We start from the raw sequence: 21,889 nt of genomic DNA, 5'->3' as shown, positions 1-21,889 counted from the left end.
TCTGGCCGACAGCCATGCCGTTTAGCGGACGTTGGATCTGTCTGGGATACCTTCAGCCGGGTAGTCGCAGGACGGGTAAGTAGTGGCCTCTTGCTCAGGTAAGTGGTCTGGCTGGAATTTTCCCCTGGGGAGGTCGACTGAGGGTTTGCCCTGCTTTCCTCTCTCCCTTTTTTCCTCTCCCTCCTTCCCAGTTTCTGGGTGATGGCCGTGAGGTGGGGGCCCCGCTTGGGGGGCTCAGTCTGACCTGGGGGCTGCTACTGCTGTGGGTGCTGTGTTTTTATGTGCCACATATGTGCGGAGGGGGTCCTGTGGGCCTGTGTACTGCGTGTGTCACTGGGCTTGGCTGTGTGTTTTTTTGAAAAAAACGCCGTTTTCGGGCGCCATTTTGCCGCTGACGGCGGTGTTATATGGCGCAGTTGTAATTGCGGCGGCCATTTTCTCGGAGCCCGCAGACATATCGGCGGCCATCTTGAACAGCTCTTGTGCCTAGGATGACGGCGCGTACGGCTCTGCATTCTTTCCTTTGAATGGCGCAGCACAGGCAGCGTTTTTGGCTCTCGGCAGCGGCGGTCTGGTCGGACGGTGAGTCCTTTGGGGGGGGTTTCCCTGTTCTCTGTGGCGGCTGAGGGGATGTCCTGTGGAGCCTGCCAGTACTAGGGGATGTTAACCCTTGGTGTCCCTATTCCTGCAGCCTCCAGGGATGCTGTGCTGGCAGTCCCTGGGGCGTTTGGGTCAGGATGGGGGTGTTGGAGGAATGTGGGAGTTATAATTCATTCCCCCCTCTGCCTCCCTCTGGGATGTTATTATTTTCTCTGACAGGGAATCAGGCCTCGCTGAGGCGTCCGGCTCTGGTTCCGTTTTTTTGTCAGTAGCTGCTGGCTGAAGTCCACTTGGACTGTGAGGATGGCCCTGTTTCAGGGTCAGCACTTGATGGTGCTGTTGTTGGGGCTGTTGACACTGCGGTGCGGGTTACCAAAGCTATGGTGGATTAGGCGGTGGTGTCAGTCCCTTTTGGGTTCCGTGCTGCCCCGCATCGCAATATGTGTTTTTTCCTTGCTTCCATGTATGGAATATGTTGTGCAAGGATTGGGTTCAGTCGCAGGGTACAAAATACTTTGCGGTCTGTCCCCCCCCCCCCCCCCCCCTGCTGGGTAGCTTGTTTTGATACACGGCTGCCACGTTACCTGTGGAAGGGGCTCCCGCTTTTGGGGACCCTGCTGATGGGGGTGCTGTGGACACACGCGAAAGGTCCCCAGTTCGTAACCGGGCAGACACACCATGGTCACCCCCATATTCATAGCGGGGGGGGGGGCGGCGGTGAGTCCGGTTTTGGCCGGGACTCTGGTGTCTCAGACATTTCCCGGACGGGGAGCTGGAGGCGCAGAATGCTTCTGTGACCTGCGTGGTCCTGACCGACTAGTTGGTACTAGGTCAGATATTTGTCTGTGTGTCGACCCTGTATATGCTCCCCTTGCTATCCAGGGCCTCCGCCTGCGCCATGTTTTCTGCCCTGCCTTGTATGGCTGGGGGTTGGTCTGCGGACGGTCTTTTCTGTAGTCCCTGGTGGTATTGCCCTGTGGGGGTGTACGCAGGGGTGTCTCTGATTGTCATCATAAAAGATGCCACGGGCGGTGTGAGCACTCTGCTCCCGCCATCTGTCCAAAGGCTGGGTGCCTCACTGTAGGCAAGGGCCCTCATTTACTATTCCCCATGCGGTTTTGTTTTCGCCCGCCAAGTGCGGCAGGAAAAAATTTTCAGGGAGCTAGGACGTCCACTGAGGACACAGGCGCCCCTGGTGCCGCAAGCCTGCTTCCGTTTGGAGGTTTGCCTCCACTCACATCTGGGGTGGGGGGCTGGCTCTGCGAATTCGCGGCTCGATTGAGGTCTCTCCTCTCTGACCGTTGGGGTTGCGGAGTAGTTTCATCTGGGTACGAGATTGGTTTTCTCTCTTGTCTACCAGACAGGTTTTTTTTTTTTTTTTTTTTTTCCCCTCCATCCTCTGGCTCGCTGGGTGGCTCTGTCAGGGGCTGTCCAGGATCTTCTGGTCAGGGGAGTGATTGTGCCAGTTCCCTCGTGGAACAGGCTCGGGGTTTTTTTCTCCAATCTGTTTTTGTAGTCCCCCAAGGAGGACGGGGTCCGTCCAATCCTGGGCCTCAGGCCCTTGTTTGTTTTTTGTCAAAGTGCAAAATTTCAGGATGGGGTTTTTTTTTTCTGGCGTCTTTGGATGTCATGAACGCATACCTGCATGTTCCCATATGCTCAAAGCACCAGATATTCTGGGCTTTGCGGTCAGGGAGGACCATTTTCATTTTGTGGCCCTCCCGCTCGGCTTGGTGTCGACACCACAGGTTTTCACCGAGGTGCTCATCCCGATACTGGCCCGGCTGTGGCAGCGGGGGTTTGTTATTGTGGGATGTCTGTACGAAATTCTCCCACACGCTTCTTCGAGCTCTGAATTAGTGGAGCCGTGTCTGTCACATGTCAGACTCTCCAAGAGTTTGGCTGACTTCTGTTTTGTCCAGAAGTCAGTGTTGGTCCCGTCTCAGGGACTGGAATTCCTGGGACTAGTCCTGGATTCCGCCGGGGCGGGAGTTTTTTTCTCCTAACGGAAAGGATTCAGGCTCTGCAATCTGCTGAGCAGCAGTTGTCGACCTAGTAGTGGTCATCTCTGCGATTCTGCATGAGGGTTCTGGGTCTGACGGTGGCCTCTTTCGAGGCGGTTCCGTATGCCCAATTCCACACCAGGGTGCTACAGAGGGAACTGCTGTCAGACAAGCTTCCGTCATCTCTGGATTACCAGGTTCAGTTGTGTCAACTGGTCCCTGGTGTGGTGGCTGACGTTTCCGGTGCTTCGGGCCGGGAAGTCGTTTTCTGCCATGTCACTGGACAGTGGTCGCGGCGGAGGCCAGCCTCTCCGGTTGGGGAGGGGTTTTTGGGACCCCAGTCAGCCCTGGGGCGCTGGACTCCGGTGGAGTCCCCACCTACCAAGCGGTGTTCTGGATCAAGCTTTGCCTTGCCTGGTGGTCCCTGGATCTACAGGGCCGACCATTCGGGACCCTGTCCGACAACGCTGTGGCGTATGTCGACCATCAGGGAGGCACACAGTTCTGTTGCAGCGACGAGGTCGCGCACATCCTTCGGTGGGCCGCAAGGTCCGTTTCCGGCTCTATCGGCCGCGTACATTCCGGGAGTACAGAATTGGCGAGCCGACTCCTAAGTCGGACTGCATTAGACCAAGGAGAGTGGTCTCTCCACCCATAGGGGTTTTCAGTGTCTGTGCCGAAAGTGGGGCACTCCAGGCGTGGACCTGCTAGCGTCCCGCCTCAACCGGAAGGTGCCATGTTTTGGCCTGGTCAAGGGACCCGTGGGCTGACGCGTCAGGTGCGTTGGTGGCTCCTTGGGGTCACTGTCGCCTACTTTAAACCTTCCCTCCTCGGTAGCTTCTTCCTCGCCTGCTGCGCAGAGTGGAAGCCGATGGAATTCTGTCAATCCTGATTGCCCCAGATTGGCCGCGTCGTTCCTGGTACGCGGACCTGGTGCGTCTTGTGGCAGACGCCCCCTAGCGTCTTCCCCTGGGGGTTGATCTTCTGTTACAGGGTCCGATTTTCCACCCTGTTTTTACAGCCACTGGCTTAGCGGCGTGGCTGTTGGGAGCCTGGGGCTGAAGGTCCGAGGCCTATTGGGCTCGGTGGTCTCTACCGTGCTGCCTGCACGGAAGTCTACCTCACGTAGGATTTTACATCCTATGTGGAGGGCCTGCATCTCTGTGCGTGAGGAGATGAAATGGCACTCTCGTACATACGTGGTGTCCAGGATTCTGCTGTTTTTTACAGCTGGGAGTGGATCAGGCTCTCGCCTTCAGTACAGTTAGGAGTCAGTTTTTCTGCTCCGGCGGTTACTTTCATTGCGCCTTGGCGTCGCACTCCTTGGTGCGTACGTCTGGTCTGGGGGTCTGGCATGTGGCCCCTCCACTACCCCCATGGGGCTTGAATTTAGTCCTTTCGGTTCTTCTGGATGCTCCCTTTGTGGACATTCGGGAGTTTTTTTTTTTTTTTGTTTTTTTTTTTTGACTGTCACAAAAAGGGAGCAGGTTTAGCTCGGCGCTAGAGTACCTGCCCTTCATGCATTTGTCTCTGGGTTCAAGCCCAGGAAGGTCTGCGTTGTCACCTGGCCATGGTTCAGTGTGGGCATCTCCACTGTAATTTTTCTGGTAGCAAATTACTGCGATCAGACGAGTGTCTGTCTGTTCTGGCAGCCTTGTGTTGCAAGGCTCCCTACTGGGTCATCCATGAGGATGAGATGGTGCTGCGGCCGCAGCCGTCTTTTCTCCCCAAGGTCGTTTTCGGCTTTTCACGTTGATGTGGACATTGTTCTTACATCCTTATGTCCTCGGCCGAAAGGCAAGGAGGCGGCCTCTTTACATCCTCTGTATGTGATTCGGGCCCTACGAGTGTACTTATCTGCTATGATTCCGTTCCGGAAGTCGGACTCACTGTTCGTGTCGCTGGCTGGTCCTACAAGGGGGCCTGGTAGTCTCGTCGGCCACCTTTTCTGGGTGGATCCGATGGTTTGTGCTTCAGGCCTATGCCCTGAAGGGGCTGGCGCCTCCCTTTTGGGTTACGGCGCATTCGACCAGGGCGATCGGAGCCTCTTGGGTTTTTTCTGGCATCATGCCTCTGTGTTACAGGGGTATATGGCAGCGACCTGGTCGTTGATCCACACTTTTTCAAGGTCTTACGAGGTGGATGTGTGTGCATCTTCTGATGCCTCCTTTGGCCGCAGATGTTACAGGCGGCGTTTTATGCTAGGAGTTTCTCCGTTGAGTAACTCCGGTTTCGTTTGGGATGTAACCTGTTTTGCTGTGTTGTTTTCCCACCCCTCTAATTTTTTTGACACTGCTTTGGGACGTCCCTAATGTCAAAGAATGCTGTGTCCGTCTATGAACGAAAGAGAAAATAGGATTTTTGTACTCACCGTAAAATCCATTTCTCTGAGTTCATAGACGGACACAGCACCCCCCCCCTCCTTTGTTTGTACTGCTTGTTACGAACTGAGGCTGCTAGAGCAGGGTGTGGGTTATATCGGGGGGCCACGCCCCCTGGGAGGAGCTGCACTGAGGCTTGTTTTAACACTTTAAGTGCTTTTTTTCTGCCTAAACTCTCCTAGTGAAAGCGGATATAACCCTAATGTCAAAGAATGCTGTGTCCGTCTATGAACTCAGAGAAATGGATTTTACGGTGAGTACAAAAATCCTATTTTTACAGCTGAAAAACTCTTCCTTAAAACTCGCTGGTTCAAGCCAGAAAATGCCTCTGCCAAAAAACGCTGATTACAGCCTATGTGTGCATGGACACATAACATGCTGGGGATTTTACTGGCTGCAGAAAAAAAAACTGCTGTAAAAACATGCAGTGTGCATGAGGCTCAATTGTTTACCTGATCTGTTTTCTCATTATGTCTTTTATTCCCCCAGACTCTGACAGTGAGGAAGATTCCACTAAGAAGGCTGCCAGTAAGCCCACTCCAAAACAAGCTGCTGCAGCAAAACCGGCATCGGGCAAGCAGGTGGAGGCTGCTAAAAAGACACCAACTAAAGCTTTGACCCCCAAGTCTACAGGAGCAGTTAAAAACAAGGTAGCTAAACAGAGCAGCAGCTCCGATTCTGACTCAAGCAGCGAAGAGGAAAAAAACACTAAAACGGTTAAGTCACCGGCAGCTGCACCATCTGCCAAGAAACCAGTTCCTGTGAATAAAACAAAAGCCAGTAGTAGCTCTTCATCAGACTCCAGCGATGAAGAAGAAAAACCTAAACAAGCAGCTGTGAAAAATGGAGTCAAGTCCGTCCCAAAGAAAAAAGAAAGTAGCTCTGAAGAGAGCAGCTCAGAAGAGGATACATCTAAGAAATCTGCTACCTCAAAGTCCCCATCAGCAGCTAAACCCGCCACCACTCCCAAGAGTGCAAAGTCCACACCAAAACCTTCAGCCAAGAAGGGTGAAGAGAGTTCAGAGGAAAGCTCCTCCAGTGAGGAAGAAGTCAATGTGAATGGTATGTCAGTTTCTAATAGTATTTCCCACTTAAGGACCAAGTCTTTTTTTTCTGTCACTTTTTGTTTGCAAGTAACTAACTATTTCTTGCTAGAAATGTATGTGGAACCCCAAAATATAGATATATATATTTAGCAGAGACCCTAGAGAATAAAATGGCGAGCATTGCAATTTTTTTTATATCACATGGTATTTGTGTAGCAGTTTTTGAAAAATCCTAATGCAAAAACACACAAATATATGCCCTGTTTTTCTTTGATAAAAAAATTATATATATATATATATATAAGTGTGTGCCAATTCTTTTTGCCGTTACTTTTTTTTTTTAGTAGTATGGGTTAAATATACCCACGTTAAACTATCCAAATAACAGGGCACAACTCCACTTTTTTAACCACTTAAAGCGGGGGTTCACCCAAAAAATGTTTTCTAAGATTACATCCAGCATGCTAACGACATGTAAAGTATGCTGGTATTTTTTATTTATTTTTTTCTCCGTACATGTAATTGTTGTTTTCACCGGGCTTCTGGGTTCTGATTACTGCGGGACTAGGCGTTCCTATTGAAAGCTTAGCTGATTGACGTCTGGTAAAAATCTTCCCATGTCGCATACACCGCTCATCACCAGTTTTCCGTAAATAGCCGACCTGCTATACGGCGCCTGCGCCCGCCGTGTAGAGCTGACTGCGCAGGCGCTATTTAGCCCGGCTCGCAGGTCGGCCATTAACGGAAAACTGGTGACGCGCGGTGTATGTGACATGGGAAGATTTTCACCGAACGTCAGTCAGCTAAGCTTTCGATAGGAACACCCAGTCCCGCAGTAATCAGAACCCCGGAAGCCCGGCGAAAATAACATTTACACGGTATGTACGGAGAAAAAAAAAAACATCAGCATACTTTACATGTCGTTAGTATGCTGGATGTTATCTTAGAATTTTTTTTTTTTTGGGTGAACCCCCGCTTTAATGCCAGGCAACGTACTGGTGCGTTGCCCAACTTTGGTTATACTGGGATGATGTCTGCAGCTGCATCAAAATGGCTGATTGCTTTTACATGCGGTGGGAGGGGGACCAATAGACCCCAGATCTTTCTGTAAAGAGGTCTAGTCACAGCCTATTTCTATCTTAAGGGATGTTTTATATGCCTTTATAAGAATCGAGCAATAATTCTAGCACCAGACCACCTGTGTAAATCTAAAGTGGTGATTTGTAAAGGCATTGCCTATGGATAATATAATTTATATAGTTTGTCGCTATTCCACGGGCATGCACAGTTTTAAAGTGTGACCTCTTTGGTATCTATTTACATGGCATAACTTTTTTATATTTTACCAAACAATCGGATATTATATATATATTTTTTTTAAATTGCGTTTGGAAAAACTGCTGTGCAAATACTGCTTTACGTAAAAAAAGTAATTTAAAAAAAAAAAGCATGTGAGAAGTGTCAGAATAGGCCTGGTCTTCAAGTAGTTAAACTAAAAAAAAAAAAAAAAGCATTGGCCGGGTTCTGATTGCGGTAGAAGGAAGTTAATAATCCCTTTTTCCCTCCTCGGATCCTCCAGCATTTCTCTTCACTCCCCCGATTCTCCACCTCTGAGCTGGTGAATCAGGGAGGGTGAATTCTGAATTGCCAGTGAAAAGCTTCATAAACTGGCCTTTTCTGTGTCTGTTGAGGATTCTCAGTGTGCAGAGATGATCAGCGGGAGAACATGTTCTACCCGGATTGTCTTTGGTTCATAAACCATTTATGGACTGTGATCGGTGGCGATTCTCTGGACCACCGCTGTTCACTGCTTCATAAACGAGCACCCAAAAGTGAAAGAAAATCCCAAGTTTTGGGGTTATCCCCAGAACAGTAATGAAGGGGAAATCTTCCAATAGGGACACCATTTTTGGGTAATTCCCTCCCACCTGACCTTTTGAGTATAAGGCAAGAAGTAAAGGGAAATCTCCCAAATGGGACATAAATGGGCAAAAAAAGTGGGTTATAAACTTCCATTACTCTAAATTGAAAAAACGTTTTGCCTTTTAGTTCTACTTGAAATAGTTTGCAGCTACAAAAAGTCTAAACAATTTAGTAGCATTGTGCGAATTGTGGCATTCCTATAACAATACTTCACATGTTTTCAGGTAATTCTGGAAAAAGGAAAAGGGAAGGTGATCAGGGGCTGACACCAGACAATAAGAGCATTCACGTGAAAACTCCAAACACGTTCCCCAAGGCTAACAAGAAGGTGAGAAAATGAGGGCAATCAACAGAAGATTGACTACCATCATGAGTGTGGACTTTGGGAGATGAATGTATACACCTTTATATTAAAGGTTTTATTTTTACCATGTTGCTGTAGCCATTGAATAAAACCTACAATTGTGTACATGGTCTTCATTGTGTTTTTGATGCAGTCATGGGCACGCTTAAATGTGACTGGAATGAATGGTGTTCTGCTAGTTGTAACTATAAAAGCATAGGTTTGGATAAATTAACACAATTAAAGGGGTTGTAAAGGAATTCCCCCCCCCCCCCCCTAAATAGCTTCCTTTACCTTAGTGCAGTCCTCCTTCACTTGCCTCATCCTTCCATTTTGCTTTTAAATGTCCTTATTTCTTCTGAGAAACCCTCACTTCCTGTTCTTCTGTCTGAAATTACACACAGTAATGCAAGGCTTTCTACCTGGTGTGGAGAAAGCCTTTTGAGGGGGTGAGCAGGTAAGTCAGGACGCACTCTACTTTGCAGATAGAGAAAGGAGCTGTGTTAGTGGGTGTCCTGACACTCTTGCCTGCCTCCCCCCCCCCCCCCCCCCCTCAAGAGGCTTTCTCCACACCAGGAAGAAAGCCTTGCATTACGGTGGTGAGTTAGACAGAAGAACAGGAAGTGAGCATTTCTCAAAAGAAATAAGGACATTTAAAAGCAAAATCGAAGATTGAGGTAAGTAAAGGAGGACTGCACTAAGGTAAAGGAAGCTATTTAGGGATTTTTTTTTTTTTTTTTTTGCAATTTTGGGGGTGCAGCAAGTATGGTGGATGGCCATTAGCATACCACATTACCTTGTAGCTCCCTAAATCTTTTCAATGGCAAAGTGTGTCTTTGTGTTTGGGGGCCGGACTGTGGCCAGTGGAAGTAGAAAAAATGCACCATTGTTGAGGTGGGTAGGCAGAATAGTGTCCCGTCGGTGGTAGGCAAAATAATGCCCCATCACTGGTGTCAGTGGGAGGAATGGTGCCCCATCACTGGTGTCAGTAGGAGGAATGGTGCCCCGTTGTTGGTGTCAGTGGGAGGAATGGCGCTCCAAGGGCTAGATAAAGGCAAGCAAAGGGTCGCAGTTTGGAGATTACTGCCATAGAGCACTTCCTATATGCATAAGAGCGAGAGGTGTGTGGGTTTTTTTTTTTGTCCTGTCCCTGGGTGACAATACTGCTACTCCATGGATACAGTAAAGCGAGTTGTCGCCCTAGAACAGGAAGTGTTACTGGCAGAGTTACTAGGTGAAAAGTAAAGGAACCAAAGGCCATAATAATAATAAAGCCGAAGCCGCCACTACATTTAAGAACTGGTAAGTTTTGCGACATGTTATGAGATTTATGTATTTCATTTTCATCTTCTAAGATTTCATAAGAAATGTGATCATTGTTTCACGTGGAGATCCTTGAAGATCAAAGTGCATCCTTGTTGCTTTTCCTCCAGGGCCTAGGAACTGCAGAAGTGAACCAGTAGCCATTTTCAGGAGCCCCTTTGATCTAAAAAATTTATTTATATAAAAAAAAAGCTTCATAATTTTCCCAGTGAACATCCATGTATATTTTGTTGTGTGACTGGGCAAAAGACATTAGGCTATTTTGTGTCCTGGACAAATGGTTTTTCATTGATTTTAAGGGTCACTAAAGGAAAAAATGTTTTTGTTTAAAATAACAAACATGTTCTACTTGCCTCCACTGTGCAGTTCGTTTTGCACACAGTGGCCCCCGATCCACGTCTTCTGGGGTCCCCAGGCGGCTGTCTCTGGTCCTCCCCGCTCGAACTACACACATTCATGCGAGAGAGCTCGCATTGTGTGTAGTCCGTGCGGGCGCACTCTCGTGATATACATCGAGCGGCCATAGCCGCTCACTGTATCACTCTGCCTCGGCGCGCCGCGTCACTGGATGTGCTTGACGGCAGCATGCATAGAATGCATTAAGGTGAAAACTTTTTCCTTTACAACTCCTTAAGTGTGTAAATATTCAAATTGGGCACTAGATGGCGTACTTCCTATAATAACATTGCCAAAATAGGTATTTTTCATTTTAAAGCCAAGAAAAACATGTCCAGCAAAGAAAATGGGGATATATTTATAAAACAAATATTAGGCTAAGGGTTTCGATTATGCTACCTACGTCCGGATTTTTTATTTCTTTTTTTTGTTTTTTGTCCTTTTCACTATATTACATGTATGTAGTTACCATTTTTTTTTTTTTTTTTTTCAATCTTTCGAGTGAAGATAAAACAAACAACTGTATGATTCTGACAATATCCCTTCAGTTGTTGGTACTGAAATGCATGTACTGAATTTTTACACCTTTTAGGTCAGTTTAACGCATAGAGAGCAGAATTTAAAGAAAATGCAGAAACCTTATGGAATTCAGAGTGGCAAAAACCAATACGTATGACATTAAAGTGGAACTAGGCACAAATCAAATAGGTTGCCTATTATGACAACAGTCCTATGCGCAGCTTGCTGCGTTTTAGTGAACATATCTTAATTTCATTCATCCCAGTCACTGCATCTAACACCCCCCCTCGGCACTGTGACTGAGTGTGACACTCGCACAGTAAAGGCAGTAATATCTATCATTCACTTGTCCTGTCCTCTCCCCTTCCTTGTTCACATACAGCCTTGTATTTTCAGATTATAAAGCACTCTGTGAATGAACAAGGGGATATCCTGTGGTTTACCCAGTGCCGATCCTGACCTCCCTGGGGCCCTAAGCAAAATGACATGGCACATTAAAAATGAGAAGCGGGGGGCGCTGACGACAGTGACATGTCACATTAAAGAAAGTTGAGATGCGAGGGGAGGGGGTGTTCTGCTGTCGGAAATGACATCTTGCATTAAATTGAGAAGCAGGGGGTGCTGACTTCTTACCTCTTCTCCCATGCAGCCAGCGAGTTGAGAAGCGGGGTGAGGGGGCGAAAATGACTTCTCAACAGGCGGGGCCTCTAGTAATTTGGGGGGCCCTTCGCAGCTTTGCGGGGCCCTAAGCGGCTTGCATAGTGAGCCTATAGGGCGGATCGGCCCTGGGTTTACCTGCCTCTCCACTTGTCTGTTTAACCACTTCCGGACTGCCCGCCGTCGTTATACGACAGTTCTATGAAGAAGGATATCATTGTTATGGTAACAGCTAGCTGCCTAAACCGGGTCTATCCTCTTCAGTGTGCGCTTTTAGATAAAAGTGGTCTCTGCGGTGGATTTGCCACAAAATCACTTATCGGCTGACGGAGAGGGTCGCTCTCCAGTGCCCTCCGGCGCTGTCGGTAGCGGCAGAAGCGATTGGGTCCTCTCCCTAGCTTGGTATGGAGGGTAAAATGGCCCCCACTTGTCTCCATACCATTGCAGGGCGGGAGCGACGTCAAAACATCCCTTCCGTCCGCAGCGCTTAAAGTGGAAGCAAACCCTCCTATTGTTTTCAGCCAAGGAAGCTGCCATCTTGGCCTCTGTTTAATCTGCAACTGCCACAATGATGCACATGTGATCAGTTATGAAACCAGCCATTGGATGGTTTGACAGTTTGGATGAGAGCACAAGCAAATGTGACATCTAGCATTTCCGGCATGCCGGGAATGTTAAAGGGGTGGTTCACCCTAAAAACTACTTTTTTTTTATTACAATGGCCCCCCACATTACAATACGATTAAGGCTATTATTATTTTTTTGAAGCTGTACATACCTTTTGTACAGCATATTCACCCGTTGCGAGTCCCGCGGGAGTGGGCGTTCCTCACATGTCTGACATTTTGACCAAAAACGAGCTCCCCCCGTCGCGTAAGCCGCGTCACGGTTGGCGAAAGGAGGCGAGTCGGCGCTATACTGCGCATGCGCATCGCCGTTCGGCTCCTTTCACCAATCGTGACGCGGCTTACGCGACGGGGGGAGCTCGTTTTTGGTCAAAATGTCAATCACAGACATGTGAGGAACGCCCACTCCCGCGGGACTCGCAACGGGTGAATATGCTGTACAAAGGTATGTACAGCTTCAAAAAAATAATAGCAGCCTTAATCGTATTGTAATGTGGGGGGCCATTGTAATAAAAAAAAGTAGTTTTTAGGGTGAACCACTCCTTTAACTGTTTTTTTTAAACTATCAAATAGATGGGTTTACTTCCGCTTTAAAGATGTATTAAAAAAAATTATCTTTCAATTTTTTTTTATTGCATTTAAGTGTAAATAAGTTCTGAGGTCTTTTTGACCACATATCTCACATTTAAGAGGTCCTGTAATGCTTTTTTTCCCATTACAAGGCATATTTACATTCCTTGTAAAAGGAATAAAGGTGACACAATTTTTTTTTTTTTTTTATAAATTCGACCTGTCCCGTTGAACTTGCGTGCAGAAGCAAACGCATACACGATCAGCGCCCACATATGATAACTGTTCAAACACGTGAGGTATCGCCACGATCGGTAGAGCGAGAGCAATAATTCTAGCCCTAGACACCCTCTTGTAACTCCAAATGTGCAACCTGTAGAATTTTTTTTTTTTTTTTTTTTTTAACGTTGCCTCTGGAGATATTTTTAAGGGTAAAAGTTTGTCGCCATTCAACAAGCTGCGCAAATACGGTGTGACAAAGTATTGCAACACCAGCCATTTTATTTTCTAGGGTGTTTGAGGGTTCCAACATATACAATTTTCTAGCAAAAAAAAATGTTTTTAACTTATAAATGCCAAATCTCAGAGGCTTGGTCCTTAAGTGGTTAAACAGTGCCTTGCTTCTGTGAAGAGTATATGGCTTTTTGTGAATGGGCGAATGACGAGATCCTTTTACTGTATGAGAGCCGGCACTCAGTGACTGAACTGGAAGAAGAGTTTTGTGTGTAGTATCTGGGGTAAAGGAGACTAAAATTTGTACAAGAACAGTAAGTCGGGCATAGATAAGTCCCCATTAGAGGCAACTTGGTTCTGCTTTAAACCCCAAGAGAACGCCCATTAACAGTAACATTTACATTGATCGTATTTAATAAAGAAAAGTTACTGCACTGTTTCAGTTGGAGACTTTTCCCGTCTTATAGAATGCAGAATCTTCATTACTGTGTGTGGAAAAATAAAAACATGCAGGCTTCTTGCCATTCCCTATATGAAAACCTTATGGTTGGGGCATTAAGTGGGTCCTTCACAAATGTCCTGCGGCTGGTAAGCTTTGTGGAAAAGCAATGCATAGCCCTTCTCATGCTGCTTTGTGCGATCTTTCTGGAATGTGTCTACGTGGCTCTCTGGATTAATTGTTGCTACTTACTATACCTACACTACTACGATGAGACTGCATTCTCCTTAAAATGTCACTTGAACTATTTTTAGTGTTTCTAAATACTTCTGTGCCATTTGATATTTCTGGAATTTAAAGGTAACCTTGAAAGTGACTGCTAATGTATTTCCTGTTTTTATATTTGAATTTTTGTTTTTGATACGATATAGGATGGTCAGAAAAATGTTCCATTCCGAAGAGTAGTTGAAGAGGAAGTTGAAGTTGACCCTCGAGTTTGTAATAATTCATTTGAAGCAAAGGTAAAGTACAGTGTGTAGCATTTACAAGGAAGGTGCTTTGTGGCACAAAATAGTTCTGCTCTTCCCACATGGTATTTCATTTGCTGCGTTCTTATATTTGAACATTCATCCTAGCAGACTGTTGGGTCTGTAAGGCTTAGTTCACACTGCAGCGGTGCGGGAACCCTGCGAATCCACTGCTGGTTCCTGCATCACGTCTCCTGGTGGCAGTTCACACTGCCCTATGGTAACTGCTGGGAGAGTCAATTAAAAGTTAATGACCCCCCCCCCCCCAAAAAAAAAAATCAGTTTGCATATCGGATCACCCATGCAATCCAAGTCTGCTGTGGACCAGAAAAAGGTCCTGTGTGAGTTTGGTCCGAATGCAATGCAAATTCAGCCATGAAAGCTGTATGGCTAAAATCGCATCGCACAGAGATCGCATGTGATTTACAGTGCGGTGCAAATCGCATCTGATGTCGGACATCACACCAGTGGGAACTGGCCCTAAATAGCGGAGGCATTTAGGCCTGGTTCATACAATGTGTTTTTTACTGCGTTTAGCAGAAACTACAAACCATTTAATGTGGTTTTCCTTCAGGACACATTCACATCTACGCTTTTTTTTTTTTTTTTTTTTTTCCTTCTCTCTTCCCAGCTGCTGCATTTTGGCAAGGGTCAGGGACTTTTTTTTTTAAATGCAACGCAGGTTTTTTTTTTTTTCTTTCTTTAATGGGTTCAATAGACTTCAATGTACACACTGCAGAAAAGCATGTAGTGCGTTTTTTATGCATTTTGCATGAAACCCGCAGTTGACTGTGGGGAATTTTCTCCAATGACCGGAATTTGCATTTTGTATTCTTGGGCTATATTCCTGCATTTAGTTTATACTTCTGCACTTAAATACAGGAGTTGTGCAAACAACTTTGATGCCTACCAAAAAACATTTTCCTGCTTTAAAGCAGATGTAGCCCCTGTTCACACTGAACACGACTTTGAAATTGTGTGGCTTCATCTGAACTCGTACGATTTTCAAAGCCACAGTTTAGTCTGACTTTGGGGATGACTTAAGACATCTGTGCAGGTTAATGCACAGATGTTTGTTGAAATCGCCCCAGAAGTCACCAAAAGTAGTGCAGTAACTACTTTTGGAAATCGGTGTTGCGCCGCAACAATTGGGGCACTCTTATTTCTGGCGATGGGCTCCAATATGACGTGATTTGACATGTGAACGGGAGGCTTAGATACATTTAGCTATTGTTAGATTGTCTAGTCAGATCTTTAACGTACAGAATTATATTTCCTTTCAACACAGCTTAACTGACTGTACAAAAATGCAGGTCAGCGCACAGCCTGAATGGCACCATTTTAAAAACATTTCTAGAGCATGCTTAGTCATTTTATCATCTTCCTGTAGCAAGGAACCTCGTGCACTGAGACTTATGAAAATAGGCAGCATTTTTGCCAGAATTTGGCAGGAAAAAAAAAGCCTCATGTTACAATGTGTGCGTTTAGTGTTTGAGCTTAAATGCATTTTACTGGTGGTGATCTATAATTGTAGTCATTGAAATACATTTCAACAAGTGTTTAGACATGTACCTGCATTTTTGTGCTCAAAGGCTCCTCTCAGAATGCGCCTTTGGTGCTTTCTTTTTCTGCCTGTAAACTCTCCTCTTCACATACGCCTGTGTGTGGCCACATAGGCTAACATCAGTGTGTTTACAAGCCTAAAAAGAAAAATAAGCTCTGTGTGCATGAGGCCTTATTACTCATGTGATTAGGGCTGGCACTAGTGCAAGGCAACATGGGTACTTGCCTGCCGCCAGGGAACAGGGTGGAATATTGACCGGGACAGTCGCCCGCCCGGTAGAGTGTGTCTGTGGGCCCGGTTGCTGCTGTGGGCGGCATCTGAAGGAGCCAGGACGAGTCAGTGTGAGGTGCCCTCGGACCCCCCCCCCCCAGCCCGTCCATCTGCCAGCATGAGGAGCCTGCCAGTTAGCTCTGCCGCAGGAGGAGGGGGGGGGGGGTTTGTCCGCTGATAGTGTTGAGGATGAGGGGACTGAGGAGAGAAGGCAGAGCTGAGACAGTGCTCGTGGACCGCTCCTATCCAGAGAGAATGTAGGGAGGCAAGGGCGGTCACTGAAAAAAAAGTCAGCTGACACCAATCAGGTGAAGGGGGAGGAGCTCTCTCCTGGCAATCCATGAGGAAAAGGCATCCCTAGAATTCGGAGGAGGAATCGATTGCCTGAACTAAGTAAGTGACAAATTGCTAGTGCAATCGATTCCAACCTTCACCACCTCTGCCTCTTACTGATCATCCCATCCACCCACTACTGCTGACACCCCCCTTCAATACCACTGCTCCCCCCCCCCCCCCCCCTCAACACCACCGCTGCCAGTGCCACCCCCCTTAATACCACCGCTGCCACCACCACCGCTGCATGGTGTGTGTGTGTGTGTGTGAGCGTGTGCGTGCCGGGGGGGGGCGGCAAAATGCACCTTTGCCTGAGTTGGCAAAAATCCTTGCACCGGCCCTGCATGTGATGTCACCAGGCTTCCAAAATTCCAGGATCAACTGCTGATGGGGCCATTCCTATTGACATAAACACGTACGAGAATTGTTTTGGTAGGAAAGATCAATTAATAATGGAGAGACAGATGAGTAGGAGATGGGCAGAGTTCTGTTAAGCAGTTGGGTAACCACACTGACATTGGTTCATTATGACTTGGATGCAGCACATCTTAAGCCTAGGTTCACATTGATGCGATTTGATATGTCAAATTGGCACCGCCTGAATTGGTGCTGACGCTGCACTGATTCCCAAAAGTAGTTTCTGTACTACTTTTGGTGACTTTGGAGAGCGTGTGTTTTTTTTTTTTTTTTTTCTTTAATTCTTTTGAGGAACCTGCACAGATGTCTCTAAAAATTGCCCCTGAAGTCAGACTGACGTGCTGGAATGAAATCTGAACTCGCACAATTTCAATCCCACTGTCAGTGTGAACCTAGGCTGAAGCACAGAATTTTTATTTAATTTTTTAGATATACATGTAGAACACTGCATGGCACAGTCATGCATTACTGCAACACATAAATGTGAATGGGCCCCTGTATAAAGTCCTTTCCCTAATATGAAGGTTGCATATAACCTGCAGTTCACCTCCAGTCACAATTGGGTGTTTTTTTTTATGTGATGGTCTGAAATTGAACATCTTTCCCCTAAGCTAACTATATGGAGAAAATCATGAACTTATAAAGAGGGTGCTAAATAACCCTTTTATTGTGTACACATAGTAAACCTATTTGGCATAATAAATATTTAAGTTTTTTTTTTTTTTTAAAGTGTTACTAAACCCAGAACGGTAAAATCAGTCTGTATATGCAGTAAAGCATGCTTGTTAAACTTACTGTGGCACCTAAGGGGTTAATCCACGTTATGTAAAAAGGCTGTTTGATCCTGTCTCCTCTGATACTCTCCTCCTTCCGCAGTCCCATTTCTTGATAGTACAGTCTATGGAGTCACTCTGTACATGCTCAGTTTGGTGTATTGTTGGAGGTTTGTTTTTCCTTTTGAGGGTGCATGTGATCAGCACAGGACCAATTAGCACTGTCCAGACTATCAGTGATCAGCTGGACACTGATAGTCACAAGACTGCTATATACACTGCTGATGTGAAAAGGTGTTTAGCAGTTTATATTTAAAACAATTGCTGTTCTAAAGGAGACCAGATATGGTGAATGCAGAGTCCTGGGTTTAGTAATACTTTAAAGTAAATTCTAATTTCCATTTTCATGCTTGCTCTTCCTAGTTTTTGTAAGTGTACAGATCAGTGGTCCAGTGCTGGCCCTCTGTGGTCTTAAGAGATCGGCCACACAGAAACGGCATTGTTTTTGAGTCGGCCTACTTAGGCTTGTATTGGAAGTGCAAGCAGTAAAGCAGGAAACAAAAATAAGTATACGTAGATGTTTCTATATTTTCGTCTAATTCTACATGGGTAGTATATGTGGATGGTCTCATGTTTTTGTAGAACTATATAATAGGTTTTTAAAACTTAGACCTTGATATGATTTACATCAAGCTGATCTTTTTTGCATGTACACCACAAGGGCAATAGTTTGTGGACACCAGACCAACACACCTACTGTGTGTCCATTAGCTTGTGGGACACCCCTACAAATTGCAATCGTTTTTTTCCAGTTAAGTATTTATACATCATGCATAGACATTTTGGAGAATGTCTTTTTTTTGTCCCAGGATCAACTGCAACTGGCCAGGTGCAAAAAGTCAGGTCCACAAAGACAGTTTGGTGCAGAAGAACCCAAATGGCTTGCAAAGAGCCCTGACTTCAACCGCAATGAACACTTTTGGGGATGAATTGGAATGTTGATTATGAGCCAGTCTTTTTGTCCAACATCAGTACTTGACCTCACAAATGCTCTTTAGGCTGGGCACACATTAACCCAGCCATAGGCGAAAATCTTGTGGCAAAACCCCCCTAGAATAGGGGAAGCGGTTATAACTGCAAAGAGGGATCAACTCTCTATTGATGCCCATGGTTTTATAAATGATGCCCAATAAGCTTGTATATGTGTGATGGTCAGATGTCCACAAATGTGTACTGGTATTGAAAAGGCTGAACATTTTGTTTTCTGGATGTAAATGTTTGTGTCAACCCTTAATGACCCTTTTTAAGTTTTCAAATGTTATGCAATGAATTTTGCACTTTTATTTTTTTATATTTATATTTTTTATTTCTATTCCAGAGAGGATCACAAGGAGACTGGGGCGAGAGAGCCAATAATGTTTTAAAATTCACTAAAGGAAAATCTTTCCGTCATGAAAAGACTAAGAAAAAGCGAGGAAGTTATTGCGGTGGTGCCATTTCTACAACTGTGAACTCCATAAAGTTTGACAGTGAATGAACATTATTATTATTTTTTATTTTTCAAACCGTGAACTTCTTTCCAAATGCCTGAACTTTAGAACTTTTTGTCCAGTTCTTAAGTTCGTCAGCATGGACGTTTATCTGCCCGGGAGTTGTCGATGACCGAATGATAATTTTCTGTGTATCTCTAAGAAAAACAGAATTTTTTTTTGTCATTCAAGAAAAAATTATGTTTTAGGAAAATGCTTTGTTTTTCTTTTTGCAGATATTGAGATTTAAATTGCCTTGTTTTTACAACTTGATTTTTAAACATTTTGTTCTGATGTTTAGATTCAAAAGAGGTTAACCATCTTTAAAGTGGACCTGTCAGATGGCGTAAACGTAGTCGGTATAGATAATGAATGTCCTTTGATACTACTTTTTATATTAAAGGTGACTTGTTCGGAGGAAGTATGGTAGCTGCCATTGTAAACCTTTTTGAAAATTCTTCTTGCTGATCTACAATCACTGGATACTGTACTTATGTCTTTGACCCAGATTAAGTATATGAAGCAGATCAGTGTTCTGATTTGCTCTGTTGCTTGAGCACCAGTAAAGTCAAAGTATTGACCTCTCTATTTATTTCTTAATTGCGGTTGTGCTTTATTTCTTCTAGTAAATCTGCTGTGCCCATATCTGCCCGTCTGTACACCTCTATGCCTTTCATCTCTATGTGAGAGCCGGATGTACTTTGCACGGTATTGCCAATTTTTGTTTTAGCCAAATAGACCAAAGCAGCATTCTGATTTTTAATTTTTTTTTATTAACAATGTACACAAAGGTGCTGGCTTGAGATGGGCTGAGTTGTGATACCTCAAACAACTGTGAAAAAAGTTTGTGAGGTTTTTTTTTTCTTTAATTGTACAGGACACAGGGGTTCTTGGCTTGTATCGTCAGGTGACTGTCAAAGCTTTTGAGGACAAACTTCCTGGGCATCTACCCTATAGCCCTACTCTGGGAAGTCTTAGGCATTTTCTAGTGTCCCAAGATGATAAACCTCTTCTCTTACAGAGAAATACATTTTAGTTTAACTATTTTTTTTTTAAATCTTTAAATTCTTCAAATAACTCTTCATTGTCTTCTAATACTACAGTAAAAGTAATGCATCTGGATCAGAGCAGCCTTTGTAAAAACCCTGGGGCAACCTGTAATGTTGCTTTGGGTATTGGATCCTGCACAGCCGCTCACCATGGCACTTTATGCAATACATGTAGTCAGCTGCAGGGTACCATACAGGTCTAGGACAGCGGTTTATCCCTCTAGACACAAACGACCACTGTGGATCCTATGTAGAGTCCAGTGTTGTAGACAGTCTGTATGTTACTATGTTTGGAATGTATTCATTTTGCAGTGTAAACTTTTCAAACTTGGTGCTGAAATGCAACCACTCGGCTTTAAACACAGCTGGATGACAAGGCATTACATGGCACCAATTTACTCCCCCTTCTCCACCTGGAGGGGATGCTCCCTCCCGCCACAAGGACTTTAATAGAGGAGGTCTACACCTGGGTTGCTTTGTACTTCTCTACATAACTACCCTATATTCCACATTGTACTCCAGGAGTAGCCCCAGGGTATTGGCTAAGCTGGACACCAGAGAGAGAGCAAAAGCTCACATGAACGTCTACTCTGAAGAAGGCCTGCACAACACTCAAGCTTGGGGGGGGGGGGGATCTACTAAAACTGTGGCATACAGAATATGATGCAGTTATGCATTGTAACCAATCTTCAGCTTGTTCAAGTAAGCTTTAACAATAAAACCCAGAAGATGACTGGTCACTATGCACAGCTTCTGCTGCCCTTGACCCAAAGCAGAATTATATTGCAACTTAGCAATTCTTAGATGTAATTGCTGTATTAGATTAGTTTTTAGGGTTCCTTTCATCTATCTACATTTGGGGATCTAGCCAGCAAGTCTTTTTGTTTTTCACATGCTGTAGCAAAGTATCAGTTTACATGAATGAGACAAACCACCTACCACTGGCAGGGGGATTAAAATGATCAGCTATTATTCATGAAGCTCTAAGCATTCATGTCCATAGCAGGATTTAGATAAAAAGGTACCCAGGTGGTGATGACAATATGCAACTTCTGGAGTAGGAATTTCTTCCCGTCGGGTAACTGATTGCATTCCATTATTACTGACAAGGGTATGTGTGGAATTATGCTTTGAGGAGACAATGTATACCAATCGTCCCGAATTCGCCAGGACTGTCCTTTGATTTAACAGTGAATCAAGGCTTTGTCCCAGAGTAAAGCCCAGTACCGGAACAAGTTCCAGCCCTTTGATCCATTGGCTTATCTGCTAGCATGCACTAGTAACACATGCAGGGTGTCTGTATATTTGACAGGCAGTCAGTGGTGAGGGATGCCGGCTACCTCATACATACACGGTGCACTGTAGAGTGACCTGCCTCTTCCCTGGCTGTGATGCTTTCCTGTACACGGACAGGAGGGGAGGCTGCGAGGAGTCATGGCATGGCCAAATCTATGGGGGGGGGGGGGGGGTCCTGGTAATTCAGGCTGTGCTATCCCGCTAGTGTCATTCCAGTGATTCCCCGATATGGCAGGTAACACCGGATCCATAGATTGGTTTGTACACTGATTAGCACCATCTATGTCCTTAAAATGTGGATGGGAGATGGTAATCATACAGTGTACAAACTGATCCACTATTGTGCTAGTATGAGAATCATTTGTATTTGGGTTGAGGTGGAAGGGGGCGCTATTTGGCCAGGAATGGTCAATTTGGCAGGGAGGGGAATTTTTGCTAGGCGGAGGAATGGCTGCTGACCCCTCTACCCTGCCCTACTGACTCCTGTCCTCCATTCTGCTGTACCCTGCACTATTGACCCCCTGTCCTTGTGACCCTGCTCTGCTGCCCCCCATATAGGTACAAGGAAGACCACATTTTTTTTAACCACACTCAACCCCTCCTACTGGTACGTTTGGCCACACCAACATTTTCCCACAGCTCAGATCACCTCCTTGGTCGAGTGTCCCTCATTCTGAAGTCCAAAAGTTGGAAGGTATGGACATCCTTCAGCTGAAGGTCTCTATGCTACCAGAACAGGTGTTGAGAGTGGTTGGCGCTGCATATTCTTATATGCCAAAGAATTTTGGTTTAATCAGGATTTTGTTGCTTGCCCGTGTAGCAGTAAGGCCTGCCTGGTTGAGATCAGCATTT

General features: G+C 45.5%; 1 protein-coding gene across 1 annotated transcript in view; it reads left to right on the top strand.

Annotated features, from left to right (window-relative positions):
* NOLC1 (nucleolar and coiled-body phosphoprotein 1) overlaps nt 1-19,284 on the top strand; it is a 45,953-nt gene extending 26,669 nt beyond the window's left edge. Inside the window, exons 12-15 of the mRNA XM_040320409.1 lie at nt 5,474-6,046; nt 8,178-8,281; nt 13,711-13,800; nt 18,542-19,284. Coding sequence (XP_040176343.1) covers nt 5,474-6,046; nt 8,178-8,281; nt 13,711-13,800; nt 18,542-18,700 — 926 coding nt within the window. The 3' untranslated portion in view covers nt 18,701-19,284. The remainder of the gene's footprint in view (nt 1-5,473; nt 6,047-8,177; nt 8,282-13,710; nt 13,801-18,541) is intronic.
* Nucleotides 19,285-21,889: the final 2,605 nt, after the last annotated feature.

The sequence above is a fragment of the Rana temporaria genome, chromosome 8, assembly GCF_905171775.1.
Source record: "Rana temporaria chromosome 8, aRanTem1.1, whole genome shotgun sequence".
Classification (NCBI taxonomy): domain Eukaryota; kingdom Metazoa; phylum Chordata; class Amphibia; order Anura; family Ranidae; genus Rana; species Rana temporaria.
The sequence above is the reverse complement of the archived record's forward strand: the minus strand, read 5'-3'. Positions and strand labels throughout refer to the sequence as shown.